The sequence below is a fragment of the Fusarium solani genome (genome assembly GCF_023522795.1).
Source record: "Fusarium solani strain SB1 chromosome Unknown bctg00000009, whole genome shotgun sequence".
Taxonomy (NCBI): domain Eukaryota; kingdom Fungi; phylum Ascomycota; class Sordariomycetes; order Hypocreales; family Nectriaceae; genus Fusarium; species Fusarium solani.
In genome coordinates this window covers 1093104-1119233 of record NW_027072144.1, presented here as the reverse complement: position 1 = coordinate 1119233, position 26130 = coordinate 1093104, and the positions used below count along the sequence as shown (strand labels likewise).

At 50.9% G+C, this 26130-nt stretch overlaps 8 protein-coding genes across 8 annotated transcripts; 5 read left to right on the top strand and 3 right to left on the bottom strand.

Annotated features, from left to right (window-relative positions):
- Window positions 1-1478: 1478 nt before the first annotated feature.
- On the top strand, window positions 1479-3285 carry MRS44_013417 (uncharacterized protein; the record flags this gene model as incomplete). The annotated part of the gene is made up of 3 exons (XM_065616891.1): window positions 1479-2340; window positions 2394-2764; window positions 2812-3285. 3 exons carry the CDS (start codon window positions 1479-1481, stop codon window positions 3283-3285), a joined length of 1707 nt encoding a protein of 568 aa, XP_065472963.1.
- Window positions 3286-4496: 1211 nt separating this feature from the next.
- MRS44_013416 (uncharacterized protein) lies at window positions 4497-5105 on the top strand (the record flags this gene model as incomplete). The annotated part of the gene is made up of 1 exon (XM_065616890.1): window positions 4497-5105. The coding sequence occupies one exon, from the start codon at window positions 4497-4499 to the stop codon at window positions 5103-5105; it is 609 nt and encodes a 202-aa protein (XP_065472962.1).
- A 2948-nt stretch (window positions 5106-8053) lies between these two features.
- On the top strand, window positions 8054-11560 carry MRS44_013415 (uncharacterized protein; the record flags this gene model as incomplete). The annotated part of the gene is made up of 1 exon (XM_065616889.1): window positions 8054-11560. One exon carries the CDS (start codon window positions 8054-8056, stop codon window positions 11558-11560), a length of 3507 nt encoding a protein of 1168 aa, XP_065472961.1.
- Window positions 11561-11704: 144 nt separating this feature from the next.
- Window positions 11705-12058, bottom strand: MRS44_013414 (uncharacterized protein; the record flags this gene model as incomplete). Its single annotated transcript, XM_065616888.1, has 1 exon — window positions 11705-12058. The coding sequence occupies one exon, from the start codon at window positions 12056-12058 to the stop codon at window positions 11705-11707; it is 354 nt and encodes a 117-aa protein (XP_065472960.1).
- Window positions 12059-13535: 1477 nt separating this feature from the next.
- Window positions 13536-14873, bottom strand: MRS44_013413 (uncharacterized protein; the record flags this gene model as incomplete). The annotated part of the gene is made up of 1 exon (XM_065616887.1): window positions 13536-14873. The coding sequence occupies one exon, from the start codon at window positions 14871-14873 to the stop codon at window positions 13536-13538; it is 1338 nt and encodes a 445-aa protein (XP_065472959.1).
- Window positions 14874-15776: 903 nt separating this feature from the next.
- On the top strand, window positions 15777-17655 carry MRS44_013412 (uncharacterized protein; the record flags this gene model as incomplete). Its single annotated transcript, XM_065616886.1, has 5 exons — window positions 15777-15867; window positions 15920-16075; window positions 16131-16509; window positions 16570-17121; window positions 17184-17655. 5 exons carry the CDS (start codon window positions 15777-15779, stop codon window positions 17653-17655), a joined length of 1650 nt encoding a protein of 549 aa, XP_065472958.1.
- Window positions 17656-17728: 73 nt separating this feature from the next.
- MRS44_013411 (uncharacterized protein) lies at window positions 17729-19661 on the bottom strand (the record flags this gene model as incomplete). The annotated part of the gene is made up of 2 exons (XM_065616885.1): window positions 17729-18727; window positions 18786-19661. 2 exons carry the CDS (start codon window positions 19659-19661, stop codon window positions 17729-17731), a joined length of 1875 nt encoding a protein of 624 aa, XP_065472957.1.
- A 5205-nt stretch (window positions 19662-24866) lies between these two features.
- MRS44_013410 (uncharacterized protein) lies at window positions 24867-25995 on the top strand (the record flags this gene model as incomplete). Its single annotated transcript, XM_065616884.1, has 2 exons — window positions 24867-25031; window positions 25078-25995. 2 exons carry the CDS (start codon window positions 24867-24869, stop codon window positions 25993-25995), a joined length of 1083 nt encoding a protein of 360 aa, XP_065472956.1.
- Between the last annotated feature and the right edge of the window lie 135 nt (window positions 25996-26130).

Sequence of the window (26130 nt, the reverse complement as noted above, 5' to 3'; positions counted from 1 at the left end):
TGTGGTCAACTAAGCTTGCTTAGTTGGTCTGCCATGGAACTTGCTCCATCATTGACCAACGGGTACATTATCTCCTCTCCGGGGAAAAAGAAAACTGCGTCGATCTACTGCCGTTTTTGGCTTTGGTGGAAAGCCCTGTCGAAGACCCTGTACATGGCTTGTTTGGCCGGCTGCAGCCACAATAGGCCCGTCGCATTGCCCGAGTCTTACGGGCGGGGCGAATATGGGCACACACCCGATAGGTGCCTAATTGAGGGGAACCGACCATGTCGTGGCGGGGACACATGAGTATCAGCCCTTCGGTGGCGCTTACCAAACAGACATATGTAGGGATGAGCGGCCCGAAAGCCAAAGGCATTTATTCAGCCTGGCGGGTTACTCACCAATGCGAGAGAGGCAAAGTACAAGTGCCTTGAACGAAGATGCATGAGAAATTGTGGTGGTACAGTGAGGGGCGACCAGATTGGAAATCATTGGCCGTGGTATCTTGCCTCAGTTTGAGGCGACACGGAAGGTTGCAGCCAACTTGCAGCAGTGTCGCTGAAAGTGTGTCGCTTCCCCCACACCCTTCAGCATCAAATCGTAGTAGGGCAGACTGACCCACTCCGGGCAGGTCGCTTAGAGCTGACTAGATGATCTGCGTTGTCTACTCCGTATTCCCCCTTTTGATGCTGCATTGCTGTTGTTGGTTGTAACTGAGCTTCCTATCTTCCACGATACGGAGATCCATAAATTGCTTGTCTGCCAGCTGTGAAGGGTTCTAATAGTGTAAATTATAGCTATATACTCCTCATGCGTTTTACATTCGGGCTGAGGAAGAAGAAGGAACGAAAAGAAAATGACAGAAAATCCTTCGACAAAATAGACTAAGTCGTCACCAGAGCAACAGTGCTCAGACCATCAAGAGGACAAGGCACTGCCTTGTCCAGCAGGGCCTAGCCCATTACACCAGCGGCAGATAAAACCGCCAGGATGTGGCGTTTTCTCTGCCAACATTGCCGGAAATGCATTGACCCATTTCTGCCTGATGCCCAAACCTGCAGCAACACCAAAACAGCCATGCACTTTGCCGTCCAAACTGCAGGTTGCCTTAGTCGAGCTGAGGTAGCTTACTTGGGGGTTGCGCAGGCATCTGATCGGCGGTGCTACGTTTGAGGGAGGCCCGAGCGGTGGCCCGTGATTAACCAACCTTCCTTGTCTTCGAGACATGTATCCGTCAGGCTGGACCGCCGAAAGGGACAAGTGGGGGTTCTGGTCAAAACAGCGCGTCCGCGATTACTGTTGCAAAACTAAATCCGGATTTTTTTTTTCTTTTTGGCTATTGTCACGGCAAGAACGTAGAAGCCTGTCTTAAGGAGACAGCCCAACGAATAAGTTAATCAACGACACGTACCCTCCTGCGAACTCTGACAGCCTCATCTTTCCCATTTGAGTACGAGGACCCGCCGAACCAAACACCTCCCCCTTCAATTCTCATCATGAAACCATCGATCTATGAGTTTGACGAAGACAGCAACACGGAGTTAGCCCTTGACACTTGTCCCCCGCATTCTTTTTATTGGGAGAATGAAACATTGTTGGATGGTAAGGAAAAGTGCAAGAAAAAGAACAACGACCAGCGTCGAAAAACGAAGGCAGGGGTTCCAGTCGAAGAAGTAGCCGCCGAAGAACCAGCTGCTGGAGATACACCCTTCGACGAACCTCCTGCTATGCTTTCCGCCGAGTCGGGTAGCGAACATGATGAAGGCTTCAACCATGATCAAGCACGTCTCTCCATGTCTGGCCTTGTCAAAGACCAAAAAGTCGACGATGATCCTACCTGTCGAATAACTGAAAAAACTTTAGGAGAGTGCCCTGGAATAGTACCTGGGCGAGTGCGTTTGCGAATGCTGGTTTCCTGGAAACATTTGAAGCTGGCTTCGCCCGTCTTTCGAAAGATGTTCGCCGGTCCGTATGTGGAAGGGGTGACGGATGATCGAGGACTTCGCCGCGTTTCCGCGACCGATTGGGACCCGGAGGCTTTCGTTATTGTACTAGACATCATACACGGCCATCACCGAAGTGTACCAAAGTCACTCAGCCTTGAAATGCTCGCAAAAGTGGCCGTAATTGTTGACTACTACGGGTGCCACGAAATTATTGACGTCTTTGTTGACATCTGGCTAAAAGAGATGGAGAAATGCCCTCCGACCATTTACGGCAAAGACTCCTTGCTTTGGCTTCTGGTATCCTGGGTATTCTCGCGGGCAGATACTTTTCAGAGTTCAGCCGGACTCGCGTTGAAGCATAGCGAGAGGTCGATCATGGTAGAGAATCTGCCAATCCCAGCAATCATTTTGGGTAGGCTCCGTAACTGCGCGTCATGCTCTGCCTTCCGCTGACGAGGCTTACAGATCGAATCGACAGTGAGCGTCAAGATGCTCTTTCTCAGGTCTTCTCAGCAGTGTACGGTCTGCTTGACTCTCTATGTGATCAGTCGGACTGCTCTTACGAATGCTCGTCCATGCTCTTGGGCTCCTTGACAAAGGAATTGAGCAAACGCGGCATCCTGAATCCACGAATCACAGGGCCTTTTACTGGCTACAGCATTGCAACCGCCAAAAGTATGATCCACAACTTCCGGTCACCGCAATGGTGCTCTTCCTCTAGCTCTGGCTCATACTACGGCTGCAATCAACACTATTGCAACCTCATGGAAAAGATGGCTCCGACCCTGGAGGAGATAGAAAAAAAGTTGCCCGTCCTCAAGCTAAAGGACTTCCAGGTTTAACTAATCATAAACGCGCTATTGATCCTAGAGTTTGGGTTTAGGGAAGACAGACGGTCAAACGAGGGAGGAGGAAAGGCAAAGGAAGAGGCAGCCAACGGAGGGCTCGTTACGAGGTTGACGAGGTCAAGGAAGTTATCCACGTCATCACAGAAGCTGAGGATAAGATCATGGCGTTGAACTCGACCCAAAGCGTCGTTATTGCCCTTTTTAACCTGTTGCCGGAGTCGACATATCACGTCTTCGTGGATAACCTCTTCTCGTCGCCAGACTTCTTCCGCTCCTTTCGTCAGCACGGCCACGGTGCAACCGGCACAGCTCGGCCTAATTGTGGCATCTACAAAGGCCTTGCAGACGCCAAAAAGGCGGATAAGGCAGGGAAGTCAGGGTTCAAATTTAATAAGATCAAGGTCATCCCAACGGCCGATAATCAGGTAGGAAGACTCGACATTCTTCCTTACAATTCGGCTGATAACGTATCTTCTTCTCTAGGTCAATCCGATCGCTTGGAAGGATAATGCCCTCGTATTGCTCCTTTCAACCGTCTTTACTGGCGATGAGAGATGTGATCGTTGGAGGAAGAGACCGTCAACGAAGACCCCAAATACGGCGCATTTTTGGTGGTGAGCCGGTCAAGCTTATATCGATCCCTACTATCGCCGCTTCCTACAACAACGAAATGAATCATGTTGACCGAGTCGACCAAAGGAGGTCATATCTAGGCTATGATCATCCTATCCGCCGGGGCGCTTGGCAGGCTATTGCTTGGACCTTCTTATTAGTTGTGATCCCTGTAAATAGCTTCCTCTTGCAGCTACACGGGCAGCCGGCTTGGAGCCGTTATACGAGTCAGAAGAAGTGGAGGTAATGCCTCTACAACGCTGTCTTTAAGGCCTTCCATCCACAGAGCCGATCAAGGCAGACATTCCGAGCCGGGGACGAATTTACGCCCGTGACACAACATAAGCACGTCCGAAGAGGTAAAAAATCAGAATGCCTTGCTTGTCAGGGGCTTCAATTAGGGCAGCCAAGGTCAAGAAGCTCAAGGAAGCCGTTGGCGCCGGTCAGTCGTAATAAAAGGAGACGTCAATCAATTTGGGGATGTGAGTGGTCATGTAGCGATTTGTAACTCGAGAGATTGCTGGTACTTCTATCATAGGCTAAATTAGGGGGGCAACAGGCATCTTTAACATGACGCATTTTAATTGGCTGCAACCCCTGCCGTGACCTGGCGGGAGGTTCAACACAACTCAAGGGATACGATCGCTGCAGGGCCATGAACATCGCCACGGCTCAGTGGCGATCTGATCAGGTGATCGGCCATGCCAATCTTGTATTCGTGGCACCGGAAATCGCACTATCTAAGCGTTTTCAGACCTACCTCGACACGCGTCATGTCCAAGCTCAGCTGACCGGATCGTCATTGACGAATGCCATATGTCGCAGGGTAGTCATGATCTTCACGGCCTCATGAAACAACTGCGTTAGTAATCTAGCCGTATGCTTTAAGTAACTCTGCGGGATGGAGTACCCCGCACAAGAGACAACCTCAGACAACAATCAATCAACACACTGCTGCTGCTCATTATCGTTTACCTGACCCTTGATCTTTTTAGCACGCTCAGTGCGACACCATACCATTCTCGCAGGCACGATCAAGTACCGGCCAAAGCTTCAGGAGATGGGTATGCTGGCTCGGCGAGGCGTTCAGATGGTCTAGCCGACGGCCATGCTACCCGTCGCCGACGAGGCACGGTTCTTCCATCTGATCAATTGCTCACCTGAAAAGGCAACTGTTTTCTGCAGTCCGACAAGCCGGCCCAACGTCAGCTCCGGCATGCACACATTTGACATTAATAATAGCAGCAGCGGTCAAGGCATACGGGCCATCACTTCAGGGGCGGTCCGGGGTCTGATTGATCAGAAGCTTCGACAATACGCTAGCTCGGCCAAGGTCATCGTCTACTGCCAGACGAAGGCAGCAACGCAGGCGCTTGTGGAGGACCTGGGTTGCGATGCCTACTACAGCGCCGTCAGCACGGCCGACGACAAGGCAGAACGGCTGTGGCAGTGGATGGAAGGGGTGGACCGGGACCTGTACCAGCGTGGCCGGGTCATCGTCGCAACCAATGCACTCGGGATGGGCATCGATATTCCCAACATCCGGCTGATCATCCATCTCGAGATGCCGCGACGGATTGGGGACTATGATCAGCAGAGTGGACGGGCGGGCCGAGATGGGCTGCCGAGCGAGGCCATTGGACTGCGAGCCAGCAAAACAAACTTGGGAAACATTGCTGCCTTGGGACATTACGTCATAAAGATGTGGCACGGGTGACCAAGATCCAATCATTCGAGTTCCGCTCGGGCGGAAGGGTCGCAACGGGAAAACACATCACGTGGGGTTCCAGCAACGTGGCCCTTTTAAGAACGCGTTGAGACGCGTCGCGACCAGCGCTAATTTGGTCCCCTTCCCAACTCCGTTAGAGATCGTGCGGAAACAATGGGCTACTTTACTATCCCCGAGGGATTGTTCTTCACAGGGAGCCCGGAAATACGAATCAAATGCGCCAAAGAACATGACCAAGTTGTTCAAGACACGCTGAATCAGGAGCAGCAGCTCCCCAACAAAGGATTCTATATGGATTGCTTCTTGCGGCGGGCGAGTCCCGATGAACGAGACGGGCATTTAGCCCGGCTTGAAGGGGTCCAGAGAATGGATGCTTTCGTGCGAATGATACGTACCAAGGCCTCGAAGACCGACTTGTACCAACATAATGAAGTGAGTCTGAGTTAATAAGATATCCTGAACTTTAATTTCGTCTCCTAACATCATGGGGATAGCAGGTTGGATGGGACGTCAGCCCTGGCCAGCATCCTTGTGATATGTTAGCCTATAGCGATAAGTGGAGGAGAATTCGGTATAGCCAGAAACAACCAGAAAGAGGCGAGTACGGATACTCGTGTGAGAGTGAGTCTCAGTGCTCCTGCTGGGATGTCATCTAATGGCTAATATCCTGGGCAGAATGCCTCTACTGTAACGGAACCTACGACAAGGCGATTCAGGACAAGCTCGGCTGCAAACCGGACAAGGTTGAAACCGTGCACGGTCCTTGGACAGAATGGGAGGAAGGTCCATAAGAGTGATAGGAGTGGCGCTTGCTGGCTACGAGGGGGTAGCGCGTTCCAATTCCCTCGTTTCTTCCGTCACTACTTCCAAGTTATGACAGATCTAACTTAATAAGATACTCGGCATTTAGCGCCAGGAGATGTTTGACATAGAATAGCGTGATGTAGCCGGTATGGCCTACCTACAGCTCCGGGACTTGACTCTTGAGCCCACCCCTACCTGTAGTATTGGCCCCAGGACATCAGTGGCCCTGAAGCTTCAACGGTTCGAGAACGCCCATAGTCGTGGAACAGAGGCGGTCGTGGGACAGAGGTAGTCGTGGGCTTATTCATTACCGTGATTCTCAAACGTGGGGCAGTTAATCGGATTGTACTCCGTAGTAGAGTTCGAGATGGAATACAGGAACAGGCCCATCACATCAGAGTCGAGCGAGGCGAGACCAATCAGTAGACGAGGAAGAGTGCGGGGCTTCTGGGTGATCTCGATATCGTTAGAACTGAAAATGGTTTAGCGTTATGGCCCTATGAGGCTTGGTCTTCCTGGGCGTCATAAATTTATTCTACACCCCGTGATGTGTTTTGTGTATGAAGCCATCGGGTCAGTCGAAATTGTCCTTTTGAGTTTCGCGGTCAATACGCTAGCCTATTTTGGACTTAGTGCTCAAAACCTGTCGCATAACATTCGTGTGACCGGATGTACCTATCCGGTTTCACATCTGGCCTGTCGCATAATCCTAACGACATGAGCTTAAATAGCTGTGCCCGAACACATGGCTGTTCGATGTCTTTTGTTCTTAAGATAATTCTCATCAATCGACTGGTGCCACCAATGATCCCTGCGGAACCAATTGTCTGACAAAACCTCTAGCCAACCAGAGTTCAGCGGTCACACACTAACTACATTTGATTGGCACGGTCACTCCAGGGGGAATCAGCACTTAGGTTTTCAAGATCACAGCCAATTGTTAGACTCAAATGTAGTTTTAATGTATGATTTACTGTCTAAAGAATACGGAAAAACACTTCTATTATTTTTTAGAACTATTACTGTCGCGGCATGTTGACAATCGGTCGAGCGTTACATTTCCTGTCATAGAATAGTGCAACTTTTCAGCTGAGCGTTACATTTCCTAATATGGTTGGCGCGCAAGCCTAGCGAAGTTTAGCCGCACTGCTACCCTGTTGCGTGCGAGCTTTCAATTGTTGTGAATATTGCGTAGGAGTGCTGAGTGCTCACACATAGATGTTGGCACCTGGAGTGAAAATCGCTTATGCAAGGACAGTGCCTGTTGCTCAAATGGGGTTCGCAATTCGAGTCGCTGAATTGAAATTTGAGGCTGTAGAAAAGGGGACGCTGGCATATACACGTCCACAGCTTTTCAAGCCGGACAAAGCGATAATCATCCGGCACAGCGCGCCGTTCGACTTTCAACCACAGCCAATGAAAATCAGGTTGATGGGAATATCGTGTCGCTCGCTAAGAATTGCTTGAATGAACTAAACTACTTAGACCATAATGTGTAGATCGAGGTTCTAGAACGTCGCGCGGGCCCGCTGCTGGTCTGCAGTACCCGCTCTGCTAGTCGTGGCTAAGTATCTGGACAAATAAGGTGTGGGGTGATATCTGGGTTAATAGTGGGAAGGGGCCCTAAAGACAACTGACAGGGGAGTTCTGCAACAGTGTTCCCCTATCGGCCTCCTAAGTGTGGCCGGTGAGACGCGCTAAGCTCTGTTGGTGAACGCGTTCCCCCGGCCAGTCCCTGCAGACTCTCAACACCCGCTGGACAATCAAACATCGCCACTTTCAAAAGTCTGACGCGCAAACTAGATCGGCCGGCATCGTTGGCTCGTCGCATGAGGGATTATTTGCGAAACATTCACTGGATCAGTGGGTTCACTCGTGTCTTTAACCGCGCCAGCTCGCTTTTCAGTCAGGACCTGCGCCTTCTGTTGGCCACGCGCGTCTTTCATTTAGGTTCTCAGGACCCAACCCAGGCAAACCTCCTTCCGACTGACAGGGCAAACTCGCAGTCTGCGTCGCCCTTCCTTTCACTTTATCGTCTAGCACGAGACCGTTTTCATTGCGGAATGGTGCAGGCAGCCGTGACTGAAGGAGAGGGACAATCCTAGAAAACTGTGACAAAGTTAGTCGCAGCCATGGCTCCAGGCCCAATTCCGGGTGCAGTTCCTGCTCCTGGTCCCGCTCATCCTCCCACACAACTCAAGGTAACCAACATGACCCTGGACAATCCAAGCAATCCTGGGGATAATTCTCCTCTTCCACGACCATCACCATCGCCACAGCCGGCTCGTTTCGAGACGACTAATGCCCGATTTGTTCTGCACAACCCCGCTAGTGGGACCGGCTGCGCGTCCGTCAGTCCGCCTCAGAAACGACCTGGCCAAGGCCAATCCAGCTTTCATTCATTTGAGCCACCTCACCCGTCGCAACCGACGTTTAGGCCAGCGCAAAAGGCAACCACGTCAAATGATGAATGGGATGATGCCCAAGACATGCCGAGGTTATTTGGCGTGCGATCCCCCGACCTGGGGCATCGACAGGTGACGCCGACTTTGGAGTATCATTCCCCCAAAGCAACTAAAAATGCCAAAGCTATAAGCTCCAAGTATCAAACCCTGCGAAAGCCGGAATGGGATATCTCTCGCATCGTACAAGCTTTAACCACATTTCGCCAAGATATCAAAGACGGACATGCACGCATGACGTCCTACATCATCGAATCCACCAAGACTACGGAGCGCCGTGTTCTCACTGGCAACGATCTCTTTGCCGGCCTCAGCAGCAATCCTGCGGCAAGCGACGAGGCTGAAACGATGAGAGTCAAATTCAAAGTAGTCGACCCCATATACTTTGATAAAATCGATACTAACATAAAAAAACAGGAACACTTCAACCCCAAGAACAACAAACGTGAGGATCGCTATGAGGTTATGCGCATCCAGACCGACGAAGAGCGCGTTCCCCGGTATCGCTTTCACCACGTGGAAATCAAAAAGAGCATCCTCACTCCAAATACGATGCTGACATTTGTTCCCCACCTGAGGGACCTTGAGAGTTCTGAGGAGTCAAAGTACAACGTTTGGTTGCAGGAGCTGGAGGACATTGACCGCAAATCCGGATTTAAGCCAATGAGTCGCGAGGAAAAAGTGCGCGTAACTGTCCGCTCGGAATTCGCCTCGACTGTCTCGCTCTACCTTGAAAACTGGCTGGACAGGCTCAGGCTTCCCGGTTGCGATAAATCAACCCTGATCCGGTACATGGCAAGTCGCGCACCCGATAATGCAATCACGCCCCGACAGAAGTCCGACATCCTCAATTCCCATCGCCAAGCCGAGTCCACTACCTACCCCGAGGCCAGCAGGGCTGCCGAAATGTTCACGGAAGCATTTTATCGTGTATTCCACCAAAACCAGCCTGCGACGAAGCAGATTACGCTCCGAGACGTCCTCTTACTCGATGAGTCTGTCGACAGCATCATGGATACCAAACAGACGGCCAAGGATGGCTCTGACTCTCAATACGAGGACGAATTCGAGGCTGCCGAATTCCATCTGGGAACTTATTGTATTCTTGGCTGTCTCATCTGCTTCAGTCATTCCTGCGAGCATGGAGAGTATGATGCTTCCAACTGCAAACGAAACCTTTCGATGCTTCCTCGCCTCTCAGATACCCTCAAGCGAAGAAGACGCATTCTGCCCGACAGGGCCAACATCACCAACGGGCATCCTCTTAACCCCTGCAAACGCAACTGCTACCAAACATCGACCACTTCCGCGGTAAACTCTGCGCAGCGGCCTTGGACGCCGGAAGAGCACATCGTTATGCGATCCACGGTTGCGACAGCCGACCACAGTCGCGTCAAAACGGATCCCTTCTGCATTGTGGCCCACCTTCTCGACCGCGACTGTCGCGATGTTTTCCATGAGTATGAACACCTCGGTATCAGACTGCCTCCGCCTGAGCCAGTCAGGAAGATGCCAATTAGGACGGTTTCATGGTATGATCGCTTCAAAAAGGCGCTCATTGGCGACTGGGAAAATCGCACACGCAGCCAGGAGCATCAACAGCGTGAGCTGATTGAGCCCTGCTCTCACGAAGGACCATGTACCCTGGAAAATTGCATTTGCGTCCAGTACGGATATTTATGTGAGAAGTACTGCGGATGCACGGTGGAGAATTGCGCGTACAAATTCACTGGCTGCGCCTGCCATTCGCAAGGCAAAACTTGTCTTTCGAAACAAAAGGATAGATCATGTGTTTGTGTGCAGCTGAACCGCGAGTGCGATCCGGATCTCTGCGGTACCTGTGGTGTTCTGGAGAGGGCTGATCCTGAAAATGCCGAGGATGAACTCCTCCACGCGACTGGCTGCCAGAACTGTTCTTTACAGCGTGGTCTTACCAGGGCTCTCGCGTTAGGCCAAAGCCAGCTAGAGGGAGTTGGCTACGGGCTTTTCGCAGCTGAATTTATCGCACAGGGTGATTTCATCATCGAGTATGTCGGAGAACTCATCACCCATGACGAAGGCGTCCGGAGAGAGGCCAGACGCGGTGATGTATTCGATGAAGAATCCAATATCTCGTACGTCTTCACGCTTCTCGAAAATGAAGGCATTTGGGTAGACGCGGCTATGTATGGCAACCTGAGCCGCTATATTAACCATGCGTCGGAGAAGTCAGACGGCGACAAGCGTGGCTGCAACATCACGCCTCGAATTCTTTACGTCAATGGCGAATACCGGATCAAATTCACTGCGACGCGTGACATTCAGGCTGGCGAGGAACTCTTCTTCAATTATGGCAAGAACTTCCCCAATCTGACCAAGAAGCTGCTCGACCATAAGGCGGGAGAGATGTCTGACGAGGCCAAGAAGCGGACACGCCGTCCAAATAGCGCCGATAATGGACAGGGAGTAGCAAGAAAAGCTCCCAAGTCTGACAAAAAGAATTCTGGCAAGGGCAAGAAGGCCTTGCGTCAAGTCCTTGAAGACGATGACTCGGAAATGTACGAGTCGCCTGAATTCATACCTAAACTACCGCGAAAGCGGAAGCGAGAGGTACAGGATGACTCTGAGGAGGACGAGTATCATCCAACGGCAACAGATGCGGCTGGGTCTTGCGCCGGGTCTCCGTCAGCAACTGACTCGGACTTTGCGTTAGGGAAGGGTTCGGACAGGCTTCGAAAACGAGCACGTCAGCCTCTAAAGTCAGCAATGGCCGAGCATATCGGCAAGTCTCGAGAGCCCAAGACACGGGGAAAACGGGGCGGAGCCAGACCCGGCAGTGGAAGGCCTAGAAAGTATCCGCACAGGGCGTCCAAGCCCGCTCCCACCCCGATGCCCGAGCAATCAGTTGCCATGACACCAGATCGGCCTCGTACTGAGTCTCCCGAAGTGACACAACCAGTGGTGACGGCACTTGGCTTGTCAAGGACGCAGGCCATGGATACTGACGACAGTTTAGAAGATATCGACCACAGCGGTGGGTTTGGGGGAAATGCCATGTCTCGCAGCCACATGGACGACGGCGATGATGATGATGATGATCAAGATGTGTTCATCCGCAAGCGTGGCCGAGGGATGAGGAATCGACGACCACCGGCCAAGTCCAGGGACGATGGGGCTGGGTTAAGTGGGAACCAATGAAGCAAGCTGAACGAGGCTGGGAGGGACCTACGGTGACGGTAATGTTCGAGCACGCCGCAGGGGCAAGGTCTGAGGAGGGAAAGAAGGCCCATTCCGTGAACGCGCTGTAGTTCATCGATTTCTGTTCCATTCAGCGAACCTTCACTATACCACAAGAGCGCATCTATCGAAAATGGGAACCTCGAACAGGCGAAGGGCAGCGAACAAGCCTGGGTCGACCGTGAGACCGGATTTGAAGTAAGTGCTCCGCGCAAACCTGCCACCGTCGCCCCTGGAGTTGACTTTCCCCTGCGGCTGGAAAGTCATTCTAGTGTTTCCAGACGGGTTCACCATGTGCCTCTCGGGTTTGGTGGGCTTGACTTTGGTGTAGGCTGGGTTACCCCTATTGGCGTTGTCAAAGTCAACCTCGCCGAGGCCTCCGATGGAAGAGGCTAGCTCACATTCTCCCTCTGCGTTGAGCCAGCTGTTGGCTTGTTCACCTTTGAACACGTTGTCCATTGAGGCCTGTGTTGTCCTACTAGATCCCATTCATGTTTGCACAAGAGCGAGCAGACAGACTGCGCCATGGGGCTTACGACTTAAGATCATGGAGAAGCTATAGGTGTCTTCGGTTCTGAATTTACCGTTAACACGGGCTCCAAAGCCAAGTTCGTGGTCCGACAGCGTCCCGAAGAGGGGAGTCTCAACTTCGTCAAGGTTCTTTCACCTACGCTCTTGTGCATTTCGGCATTTTGTACATGTCTCGTCAATCGGTCCAGATCTCAACTAGGAATTCCTGCGGCGCAAAGAATCACCCGATTGGATGCCCGGAGAGTTGACAGTGGTGTTAGGGTAGCCTCCGGCCCCGGAGTAGTCGATGCAGACCTTACCTTGTGATTCCCCGGATTGCCGTTGTGTGCGGTGCAGGTTCGTATCGAAGGCGAAGTCAAGGACCTCTGACGCAGCAGCTCTGGGTAGGTCAACTGATGGCACGCGTTGATCTGCAAAAGGCTCTAGTAAAAGCAGAACAGGCGGAGGCTGATTGATAAGTTGTCGACTTTGGGATTCTTTCAGGAAATAACTCGGACAAGGGGTTGGGAGCGCACTGTGCAAGTATATGTCAGCAAGATTGGCCAGGAAACAAAGTTCGATGTGTTCCATTAACATGACTGGCGGGAAGACCGAGGTGCAAAGGGAAACAGAACATGCTAAACACTAACACCACAGCTGACTACTAACATTGAACAGCCTCAAGTTGACAGACCATGCTTCAGCTGCTGGGGATAGGATGCTGAACACTTGGAGAAATCGGCCTTCAAGCAGGCCTGTCAAGCAGAGTCATGCAAGCTGGCAAGAAGAGTGGGGCTCTCTTAGGTGGTCCGGACGAATAGCCGGGGAAGTGAAGATAGCTTAGTGTAGCCACCGGCCCTATGAGATCCGTTCTCCCGGGCGTAATAAATACTGATACTGATACTGATCATTGTTTGACGATGAGATGGTCTTAGCAACCCCTCATTTCTCCCTTGCCCCCCCCCCCCCCCTTTTTTTTTTTTTTCACAATCCTTGATTGCTTCCCCAATGAGACAATACAGGGTGAGACACGGGACGACGTCGCAGTTGAAATAATCGCCCTCTCGTGTGGCCCAACACACGCTTGTTTTAGCCTACTGCAAGCCACATTGATCGACCGCTACTTTATCTGGTTGTCAATGCCCGAGGCTAAAAACCTGTATGTCTAATACAACCTCGGATTTCGAAACCAAGTTTAAGAGAATTGAAATCGATCACTTCAAGCTTCGTTCCTCAAGGCTGTTTTGCGCAAACCGCGACCGGTTTGCCTCTCCTGTGTAGAATTTCCGGCTCCGTGATTAGTCCAAAACCTTAACCAGGGTCTGTTCCCGACTTGAGTTATTGAGTAGAAAAAGAAGCGTACTGCCTTAAGAATCACAAGTTCTTTATATCTTTGTGTTTTCCACATATCCTTATTATAGATGTTTCACTGGCTCTTGACCACGCCTTTATCCCCAATATAGTTGACCAACTCCGTTACAGGGGGCAGATACTCCATTCCAGCCCCAAAATCCAGTCCTCTCTTCAGAACCCTCCTATAGTTCTGACCCGGACTGACCTTGCCTAGGACATACTCCCTTCTCGTCTCTACTCGCGAGGGCACGGGAATACTTCTCCCCACTATAGCCTCCATCCCCTGCCAAGCAAACGTGATGGCTTCCTTGGCATCTGAGGGGATACCAGCTTCATCGAGCATGGCGATCCTAGTATCCGGAAAGGCTTCCTGCATATAGCCTGTAATATTTGGGTTCTTAGACCCGCCGCCGCACATGTAGATTTCTTCGAGCGGGCCAAACTGCGTTGGCATGTAGCGCTTGTAGTGCTCCACGATGGCTTGGGCGGTAATGCGCGTGATAGTAGCGACGATGTCATTGGGGGACAAACCCTTCTCAAGGCCACGCTTGATAAGACCATGCGCGATTGTGTCGCGAAAGGTTTCTCTTCCGGTCGTCTTGGGCGGAGCGAGGGAGAAGTATGGGTGCGTCTGCAGAAACTCAGCCACCATGTCCTGATCTACCGTGCCCGCCTTGCCCATCTCGCCATCTTTGTCATACTCCCTCTCTCCATTGGTAAAGTATCGTACCGCGGCATCGATGAAGACGTTTCCAGGTCCAGTGTCGAAGTCAAAGAAGTCCTTGTTGAGACTACCATCAACGTCAGGCGGGATGAAGCAGACATTAGCAATGCCACCGATGTTCTGACAAGCCCGAAGCTTGGTAGGGTGGTGTAGGAGCAGGGAATCGAAGAATGCAATCAAGGGAGCTCCTTGACGCCCTGCCGCTTGATCGGAAACTCGGAAATCGGTGACGGTGGTAATTCCGGTTCGAGCTGCAAGGATACTGCCTTCAGCCATGGTCAACGCAGATTTTGTTTGACCTGCCTCAGGCATGCTGAGTAGCCAGATTGTCTGGCCATGTGAACCGATCACATCGATAGAGGACATCGAGACGCCATGTCTCTCGCAGAAAACCTTGACGGCATCTGCAAATGTCCCTCCAAGTAGTACATTGACTTCGGATAACTCCTCTGGCGTTGTAGTATTGTGCAGGATCATGCGCATCACCCGCTGCTTGATGGTCTGCTCCAAAGGGATCTCGTCGTATTGGAGGAGTTCAAAGTTCATTGGTCCATCTGGTGAGTGTTGCTGAAATCGGCATAGAGCACAGTCGATCCCATCCATCGAGGTGCCTGAGTTCAAACCAAGGACGGTTATGTCCAGGGGCTTAGATGAATCATCGCCCGCAAGACCGTTAATGGAGACCATTTTGAACAAGGTGGATGGTAATGAAAATGTAATGGATATGGGTTGAGAGTAAGTAAGTAGGTATCTTGAGTAATTGAAGAAGCAATGGATTATGTGTGATGCATACGACATAGAGCTGGCGTTCACTCCAGATATAAAGGATCGACAATCCAACTTAGTTCCGATCCGTGTCGCTTAAAAGGTAGAAAAGCAGAGCGTCTAAACGCTTAAATGGGTTTATTGTTTGCCAACAGAGATGGCATTGTTATGTACTCTCGTACCGACAACCATCATCCAGAATGGTGCAGATTTAGGCGTTTAAGCGTTTAAGCGCTCAGGCGTTTTACAAGCCCCACAATCCAGGCAGGTCAGACGACGAGATTCTGTCGGATACGAGGGTGGTAAGTCAAGATGAATGATAATCTTGAGACGGAGAATAGATTAGTGATTGATTCAACTCTCTCCCTTCGTCTTCGTCCTTCCTCGTCCTCATTATATTCGACGAGACGAGGCTGTGATACGAGACCTGTCGGACCTGCAACAGATCTGTAACACCACTCTGACTCTTGTGTTGCACTTCGTGTGACAATCTGGGTAGAGGCATATGCAACAGATTCAACCCGCAATCCTTACCTGTCCGCCTCCACAACCTTCTCCAACATTCCCCGTAAATCAACCTAGCCTGGGGTAATAGGGGGGTCACTTTTTTACTTCCTAGTATAAGTTAGCGCCTTGGCTTCTTACCTTCATCATTGGTTCAACCGCCACATAATTATGACGATAAGGATATAAAATCCCCTCCGCATCCCACTCCAGCAATCAATACTCGAAGCAAGTATCGCAATATTCGGCTCGTCACATACAATTACTAAAGTACAAGTCTCCGACCGACTGTTTTCCTGCGAGCATTGCCCTCATATTGCCATGATCAACATTCAAATCTGGAGGCATGTGCCAGGGAAGGCCTTGCTCTTCCTGACCAATGTTGTCGCGGCGACGGCCTTGATCTTTGAAGGTGAGCCTCAGAGTTTGGTATTCAGAATTCAATGCTTAATAACAATGGGCAGGTTATAACCAAGGCGTTTTGGGCACTATCAGCGAAACTCCCGGCTTCATCGCTATGGCCGACATTGGCTCGGATGGTGTCGTGACCAACTCAACCAAGCAAGGCGGCCTGGCGGCCGCATATTATTTTGGAGGCATGTGGGGATCTTTCATCGGAGGTGTGTATAGAAATTGCCTTTACTGGGAAGCAAGCGGTTATGCTAAATATCATAGGATGGGTCGGCGACAAGATCGGCCGGAAAGGCGGCGTCCTCGTTGGAACCCTCTTTGGAATCCTAGGAGCGGCTCTGATGGCCGCAAGCGCCAACTCAGACATGTTCATCTGTGCTCGAGTCATCGCCGGTCTAGGTATTGGCTTCGTCAATGCCATCGTTCCCCCCTGGGTGAGCGAGCTCTCTGAAGCCCACAACCGCGGCTCTAGCTTCTCTTTGGTCTTTGTTGCCAACTATCTCGGCATCGTCATTGCGTACTGGCTCAACTTTGGCATCCGAAATACGGATATCGAGTTTCGATGGCGGTTTCCTCTAGCGTGGATGGTCATTCCATTGCTTATCGTCGATGCCGCCCTTCCATTGCTACCCGAGTCCCCACGGTAAGCCCAAGACCTTCTTGAAGTTGACCTCGCAACAAGTTGATTACTAACACCCATTAGCTGGCTTATGGCCCATGGAAAGCGGAGCGAAGCCATGGATATCCTCTGCAAACTTCGAGGTGACCTAACCCCAGACGACCCCAAGATTATTGCCGAGCTCGGACAGCTTGACGCCATCGTCGAGGCAACCCACGAGAAGCGCAACAACCTCGTTAACATCATTCTTGGTGGACGATATTCCGGCAAGCTTCATCTGGGTCGCCGAGCCCTCATGGGTTTCGCCCTCCAGTGGATCCAGCAGTGGACTGGAATCCTGGCTATAGCCGCCTGGGCTGGCACCTTGTTCAGCCTGGCTGGCTTCGACTCGTACAAATCGCTATGGTTGGCTGGCCTCGTGAACACGCTTGGCGTGCCAGGAACCGCGGCTGCGTCTCTTGTCATTGATCGTATTGGACGGATCAAATCTCTGATGATTTCCTTCATTACGCAAGGCATTTCGTTGTTCCTGGTGGCCGCGTTTATCAAGACCTCTCAGGACGCTGCCGCTACTGATATCAATAAGTCAACCCAACTCGGGACTGCTGCGGCATCTTTTGTCTTTGTTTATCTCTGGTATGTGACTTCGGTGGACGAGACAGAGTTCAACAAGAGGCATGTTTTGCTGACTTGCATAGGTTCTTTACCATGTTCAATATTGTTCCCTGCTGGATCTACGGAACAGAAATCTGGCCCCAGGAAATTCGAGCCAAAGGGTACAGCTTCACCATCGTTGGCTGGGCATGTGGATGCGGCATGACTCAATTCGTGATTCCTATCATGCTGAGGAACCTTGGCTACGGGACCTACATCTTCTTCGGGGCCATGAACATTGTTGCAATGCCCATCGTGTGGTTCCTCTTTCCCGAGGTTGCAAAGCGGTCCCTGGAAGAGATCAATCTCCTGTTCACGAGCGACAGTCTCCTCGTGAGTGAGAACATGAAAGATTATCATCGCCGAGTGGGTGAAGCTGATGGGGATATTGCCGTGGCTTCGAGAGTCTTGCTTGATGAGGCGGATGGCTATGTTCGACACAGAAACAGTGCCGGGAAAGACCCAGAAGATCATGAAGTTGGGCGAGCTAAGCAGCAGGATATGATTTCGGTCTGAGTCATATACTGAGATACAGTCCCTTTGGGGCTTGGCAGTCTCCCCTGGTGTACAATCGCGTTTCAAGAGTCCCTTAGCCTAGATCAAAATTCCATGTTAAGTCTCCTAAAAGGTCAACAGGGACCTGCAGCATCCAGTTGTCGGATATTTCCGGAATTAGCTGCTCATAATTACCATTCTCCATATCTTGAAGTGCTGGTCGCTGTAGAACCCCTTCGTGCACGGTGGGGTCCACCTCTGAAGTGGAAACTTGTCTTTGCCGGGCCATGTATTCGTCAATTTGCAACACCTGGGATCGGAGCTTCTCGCTGGCACTCGCGTTGCGATGAATAACCTCCAAGCTCTCCAGAAGCTGGGCGAGAGCAAGCATCACTCCTCGCACCCGGTTGTAATCGGTCTCACCCAATGGCTCCTCTAGCACGGACCCGAGGATCGTGCCTATGCCACCGAGGTGATGAAGCAGCGGAGTACTTATGGAAAGAAGATAAGAAATGGGTACTGATAGAAAGGCCTCGATAACTTCACTAGCAATCTGGCAGCGTTGTTCGATACTGGCCCCGCCTGCAGCAAACAGAATAATCCGCAGAAGTTGGAAGGTGGCCGTGATATTGGCAGCTTGAAATCCGAACCGATCTCTCTTCGCATTGTATGTCATCTCGGGCGTCTCCTTGAAGCAACTTGGCAGATTGACGTACATCTGAAGAACTCGATCCTGAACCGAGGCCTCAGTGACAGTCGGGTAATCCTCAAAGATGTCATGCAAGAACGTGCTCCGGGTAGCACGATATCGATGGCCTCGGAACCGGGACAGGGCGTGCTCAAGGACACGATACAAGTCTGTAATGAAGTTCCATCCAGACAACCAGCTGTTGGCTTGGATGCTGCTGCCGTAGTTTCTGAGTGAAGGGCTTTCCTCGCTCGGTTCTGGATCGTGTCCCACAATACCATGGTCATCGATCAGTTCATCGTCGACTTCGATAGGGTAAGCCACGTTGGACTGGCGTTCTCTGCACCGGATAATGCCTCCCCAGACTACAGAAGAATAAATGTCCAGCGTGTAGATGGACCAGAACTTGAGGCTGTAGGTCAGCATGGTTTCATGTGCAAACAGAGGCTGGAGGATGTCTGACCAGTCTTCTCCTTTCCTCTCGCTCCACGATTCCAACATCGCAGGGCCAATTTGACTCATCGTGTAGCCCGTCCATTGCCACCAGCGTATGATATGTCCCCAAGTGCTGGTGCATGTCTCGTATCCTCCCATTCTGGATGGCCGCGATGGCCAGAATTGCGTGCGCTCGAATGGCGTTGATGTCCGAGGCAGTCGTGAGGGCAAGTAATTGCTGCTTTGCCTCGGTATAGAACGACTCTGGCTCGAGTTGGCGCAACGGCTGTAAATCCCATTTTGGATTCGTTACCGACCCATCTCGCACGCGACTGCTCACTAGAGCACACATGGCCATAGTAACCGCAAAGAGAGTCTTACTGGTTGTGTACTCAGCTCGCGAGATGCGTCGTATGAAGGACGGCTGATGAAAAAAAGGGAAGATAGGGTACACAACCTCGAAGTAGATCTCGACAAGATCCACGACAATGGCTTGGCTAGCGATGTCGGGTGCTTTCCATGGAGTCTTGTCCGTAGCGAAGGGATGGTTGCCTGGAGGGACGTCTAAACCTGGCCCTTGACTGACTTCTGGTTGGACCGCTCTCGAAGCAACCGCGTCAGGGGCACAGGAGGAAGCTTGTCCTACATTACCGCCACCGAAGGCGGGGCTGTCGCGCCGCGGCTTCACTCCACGTCGACGAGGCTTCCGGTCATATGTACATTCCTGACCAAAGTCCTTGCAATTCTGGCAGCTCTGGTCGTCGCCTGACGTCCGGCATCGGATGCTGCGCTGGTGGCAGTAGTCGCATGCTTGTGTGATTCGTCGACGCTTGATGCTGGGCTGGTCAACGCTGCTTTCGCTGGGTGCCATTGCGCTCGCTTGCTGTGAGGCGGGTGATTCCATAGTCAAAGCAGGGAAGGGAATTTTGTTAAAACAAAAGGGGTTAGGACCTAGGAGCCTGTTGGGTCTTATATTTCAACAAATTTATTACGCCCTGGAGGGCGAAGCCTCATCTCGTCAGTGCCCAAGGCCCTCCGCTCCGTACCTGCCCCACATGACCCCGGTCATGATGACAGTACAAGCGGGGTACGGAAAGTTAGTTCAATGAAGCAATTCCTGCCAAAACACCATACAAATTATTTTGAAGCTACCAATGAATCCCCCGCCAATTCTAAAAGAGATACATGTTATCAACGCCTACGATGGCAGTAGCTTTCTCAAAGAAGATCGCAGTCGCCATATACACCCAAATGGCCCGACCCGGGTACCTTTTTTTCCGGCGCTGCCCACAAATCAAATACAATCAAACAAACTGCCAAATCAATCAATCAAATAAGCCAAAATGTTATTTCAAATCGAACAAATACAAAATTCCGGATTTGAAATGCCGTTTGATATATTTGATACGCAATATAGCGAGGAAGTTTAGCGGCCAGACTGATGTGCGTGTTTTTGTAGCTTACCCGGGACCTGATGTACAGTCTAGCCAATCAGAGTCATTACCAAGAGCGCCTGTTAGCGAGCGACTTTTAGGAATCGTTCTAAAGCCCTAAACAGAAAGTAACTTCTTAATTTCCCCACTATCCCGCCCCCCCAGCACGATAGTAGGTTTTTGTCGCATATCAGCCTGTCGCACACACGGCATAGCCCACCGGATTATTTCCGGAATTCCACTCAAAATTTCCGTTCCACACGGATTTCCGTCTTCTATATAAGACAGCAACGTCATTCTCTTTTGTATAGTACAATTGCTCCTTAGATAATTCTCATCAATTGACCGGTGCCATCAATGATCCCTGTGGAGCCAATTGTCTGACAGTTTTATTACGCCCGGGAGAACGAGTCTCATAGGGCCGTTAGATACGCTTTGCCATTTACACTTCCGCCATCTTGATCCTGACCACAAAAGAAAACCCCACTTCTCTCTCCGATTCTTCTTGTTCCAGCCTCGCTTGACTCTGTTTGACAGACCTGCTTGGAGGCCGATTTCTCCAAGTGTTTAGTATCCTATCTTCAGCACGATCAGACCGCGCTCTTTGGGGTTTGTTTGTTGGAAACCACATCGTATTACTAAGGCCCTGATCATGAACGGGGGTCAGATTGAATCACGTTCTGAGGAGGGACATGCCAGTGCATAAAATTAGCTTGGCCAGCGTCTTGTACCAAAACCCCGTCTTTTGCAACGCTGGCAAGAGCTTGATTCAAATTGAATCACCCCCTCTCGCCGCGTTCATTTTGGATCACAAGATCAGCATCACATTGACCTCAAAGAGCAAGTCCGTAACGTGCGGGAGCTCGTGGCGAGATCGATACCTCATGGCAATGTTTATTATGTGCAAGTATGCACTTAGGACAGCTTATTCTCATGTCCGCTGCTGGAACTGGTGCTGGATTGAGCTAAGCGCGTCCGATAGGCATTTAACTCGAAAACTCAAAGCGTGATTCATTTTGACCCCCGTTCATGATCAGGGCCCTAGTGGGTGGTTGACTTATGTCTTAAACGAGGAATGCCTCGATTTATGCTTAACTGATGTGATAAAAATATCTCATCCAATCACTATGATGAGAACGTGACGAATATTTGTTGCTATCCCTTGAGTTGTTTTGAACCTCCCGCCAGGTCGCGGCAAGGAGGTGTAGCCAATTAAAATACGTCAATCAAAAGATACCTGTCGCCCCCCTATTTCAGCCTGTGATAGAAGTACCAGCAATCTCTCGAGTTACAAATCGCTACATCACACTGCTCACGTTCCCATTCTATCACGAGGTTCCACCCATGTACCTCCTAGAAGATGGTGGGCATGTGGGGCCTGGTACGGCCGGGAGGTTCAACACAACTCAAGGGATACAACTAACCGCCAAATCCTTTTTTTCAACGGAAGCTAGGATGAACGAACGGATTCCGTTCCTTCGCATATATGACTGGGTATGATGGCCCTGTCAAGGAAAGCTTCGCCGCGTTATTTTAATCCAGTTTCCTTCCACATTCCGAACGCTCGGGAAGCGCAAGTAGCAAATTCCTTCTAACGTCGTTTAAGTGCCTCAGCCTCCCAACAGGTCACCTACACAATCCCTCGACTCGACTGTCAGGTTGTGGTAAGACGTCGGCTGGTGGCAAAATCGACCCTGAACTATCTGTAAGCGGTCCATAAGAGAAGATTGCTCTGTACTGACTGATATCGATTTGGACTATATCGAGTGAGCACGTACCTACGATGACCGGCGAGGAGCGCGACATTAGCCAGCTAACGGGACTAGATTCTCAGGGAGGGCATTGTTCAAAGAACTTGGCACTGAATGCCGAGATCTCTCGACTAGAAACGGAACTGGCCAATCTAAGATACATCCTTCTGGCCCACGGCGAGTGCTGCGGTACTGCACAGGTCTGCACACACTCAGAAAGCCCGTCCTTCAACCCAGAGATTAGGACAGGAAGCAACTTAAATTATTCCCGGCGTTGTCACTCTGTTTGATAGCTTATATGCTTGGTCCATTAGCTAATTCGCGGGCTGCCTCCCGGGTTGATCCACGCGCTCAAGGTTGCCTCAGAACTCTCGCCGGTAAGCAAAGCCTCAATTCACCACAGGGCTACCAGGCTAATCGAACCGCCAGACGTGCAATATTGCTGCTGCCTGAAAGGCCTATGAGCCACCGACCCTAGCGATAACACCGAGCAGATAATGTGACGTATGTGAAAGACTCGTACTACTAGATCCTCGATATATCTGACCTCTTTTGAGGGTGAGACGGATAGAGCCCTCAGTTCTGGTTCAACAACAATTGGCAACCAGTCCCATGCTTCTGACAGCGCCGTGATGCCATCAAACACAACCCTCCAGTCACCTTCTACCCGACGGGGAAAAAAAAGAGAGAGAATAAAGATGAGGAGGGGGGCGGAGGAAAGACACGAAAAACACCTATAAGGTCATAGTTTGTCGTCTTGTTCGATATTTTGTTTTGGCAGTGCGTTAAGTCTTTCTGGCTGTCAATAGTCACCATTATTATTTACGTTACTCTGGATGGTCGCCCTGAATCGCGTCTCGCTGGCCATCGACGACCTGAAGTTCAATTCGTTGGCGGTTCAATTGGCAGTGTCGATCCACCCGCGATTCATTCGCAGCAGGCCATTGGGTGATATGAAGATGATCTGGAAGATCTCGATAGAAATGAGAAGTGTTCTGGTTGCCTCCGAAGGCCCCCTAGGCGCTACAACGGGCTTTGTCGCCTAGACTCCTCTAGCAGACTGCAGCGAGGCAAGGCCACGAGGAGGGCAGCGCTGCGAATGAGATACATGTACTCCTCGATCATTTGACATTAGATTCACACAATGGTGACGTCATTACTACAGGTAATCACCATCTAAACGATGATTCACGATAGGGCAAGTGCCCCTTGGCTCTTCGGAGATGTAATTGGTCGACCGTTATTGGGTGTGGGATCACAGTCAAGACGGGCCAGCAGACTGTCGCATATCACCACTAGGTTCGTGCGACTGGATATGAAACGCGGCCCGTACTTTGGGGTTGTGTATCCGGTTTCACATCCAACTTGTCACATCAAGGGTTCCAATCCTAACGACATGGGCTTAAATAGCTCTGCCCGAACACATGGTTGTTCAATTTCTTTTGTTCTTTAGATAATTCTCATCAATTGACTGGTGCCATCAATGATCCCTGTGGAGCCAATTGTCTGACAGCCTTTCTTCTGGCCCTGGATCGCTTTGCCTGTTCGGGATGAAAATCGACTTGCATAATGGGCAGTCGACGCGGTGTTTCCGGAACCAAAGTTCGATGCAGCTCGAATGGAACACGTGTTTACACTTCAATCGTCGGACATCGTCCTGATCTTCGAGAACTTCAAGACAGATTGTACTGCACTGATGTGAGCATTGGTAGGAAAACCTCATCACTTCAACTTGGAACCTACCACACTTCAGCTGAACTGGACTGCGTTGAAGCCCAGGATGCCTGCCTCTTTAGCCACTTCACCTCCTTGTACTCTTGTGAAGGGTTTGCGTCCTTCAGCGTCTGCAGGTCAATTGTCTCCTTTGGTTCATTTTTCGCGGCCTCGACGTCCCTCTGAGGTTGGCGATGATGCCTTCGTGATTTCACCGCGAAGCTATTTTCATGAACATGGACATGGACCACAAGAACTTGGATGGAATCGCCTACAAGATGAGCAATACGAAGGGTGAAACCAAGATGCCGCCTAATATCACAAGGGCCGGTATAAGAGCTCCGAAGTCGAGCATATTGTCATCGCTCTCGTCTGTCGAGTTGCCTGGCGGAATGTAGTCTGTGGGTCGTGACTTTTGATGATGCCCTGATGCCAAATTCTGGACAAGCCATAAGAACCCGTTCCGTATCGTTTGTTTTATCCAAATGATGCCGCCTCTACCTGGGGTTTAATGATGACAGCATCGTGGCCTAGCCACGTCTCGATGATGTTCGTTGTCGGTCGAGAACGCATAGCTGTTCGCTGGAAGAAAGACGGTCTGACGCGATGTTCCTAGCCCACTGCGACCCGGAGAAATCTATTGGCAGCAATTACGAATCCGCTGAACTTTGATTGATCATTGGGGTCTGGACTCCTTCGGCCTGGCGCTAAGAAACCTGATGGCCGCGATGTGAAGGGGGATCACAAGCAAGCGAATCATCGCTATGTACCGGGCACCACATCGCCACGAATCCATTCGCATTGCTCGACGCGGTGGCGCCCCTAGGCTATATCCGCACAACGCCAAACTAGCGTAATGGATGCATCATCGAATTTGACACAACTGTACTACCAATTCTGATGCTTCGCAACCCAAATTTCAAGACGGTACTTACAATGTCAGGCAGATTGCTAGGCCAAAAGTTTGCGAGGCATCAGAAGACCTTTTGCTTTCCCTTATACTTTTTTTCCCGTCGAGGCAATCGCTAAGCGGTCCAGGTAGTCAAAAACAGCATCCTCTTTGACGCTGCAGACGACAATTGTGTCTTCGGGACACCTGAACATTCCTATAAAGGTTTCGAGGAGATCCAGAGGTTAGTCTGGTTTCCTTTCTCCCCAGTTTTCCTGGGCCCCTTATCTGATACTGATATCTATTTATTTTGTCGGTTCAAGATGGCATCCAACGGAACAAGCGATCCTTTCCCTCCCCTACACCAGGTTACCCACCTTTCGGACGCCTGGCGACCTCAAGATCGCCACACGACCGTTGACGGGTTCCGCCATACCCTCGATCAGGCCTGCAGCAACTTCTACGGACAAGACAAACAACGGCCGTCGGTATGGCACTGTCAATGTTCTCCTCCTTAGTTGGGCAGCAGATCAGGCAGACGACAAAATCAGAAGCTTGACTGCTCGCGTATGGCGCATTTTCAGTTCCTATCGATATGATGTGCTCGTCTTTCTCCTTCGGTCAGGTGGCAACGAAAAGACTACTTTGGAGGAAGAACTTGAGCGCTTGATGAGAGGCCTTCAGCGAGACGACTTGGCCATCGTCTACTACATCGGACACAGCGAGTCGGTTGTAGGTATCACTGGTAACACCCATCTTTATCTGGGACCGACTACTCGTTATACGTGTCCGCTGCCACTCGTCGACTTTAGCCAGGTTCGTCGCGGCATCATTGATCCCGCTGCACCCGACGTTTTGATGCTTCTGGACTGCTCCAGTGCTGTCGGAAGGTCTATCGGCCACGGAAAGGAGCTCATCTCGGCCTCTACTTTTAACCAACACAGGAACCAGCATGATTTCTCAACAGTTCTAATCCAGATCCTGGAAGAGGCTGTTCAGAAGCAGCATGTATTGACAACTGCGCAGCTTTATAACTGCCTCACGGCCAACGCAGTCATCAAGGAAGAGGGCATGGCCAAGCTCAGCACTATGCCCTACTACCATCACCGCCATGAAGAAGACAGGAGGCAAATTTTCCTAGCCCCCATGTTCCCTCCCAAGACCTGGACTTGCGGGCCAGTCTTGAGTACATTCATGCAGCCCGTCAACGTCATCCTCCATCTATACCTCCGGGACGCAATCAAACACACCCTGAGAGAGTTGAGGATATGGCTTCGTCACAATGTCATTCTCTATCTTGGGAGAATCGAGATCAAGGAGATGTTCCAAGCTCTCCCGGAGTCCATGATCGCCATCATTCGCGTCACCCTTGACGTGTGGTACAGCATGCCCGAAAATCCCGCCATCATGTTCATCCGATTCGAACAAAACACAAACATTGAAGAGAACTAGAAGCCAAATTACTCGGGCCTTAGCCTGGTCAAGAGTTTTGACAGGTGTTTCGTTCAGTTCGCCAGTATTCAAAGGGAATCAGCCTCCTCGATGAAGAATCGGATTTTTCACGTAACACTGGTATCCAGTTGAACT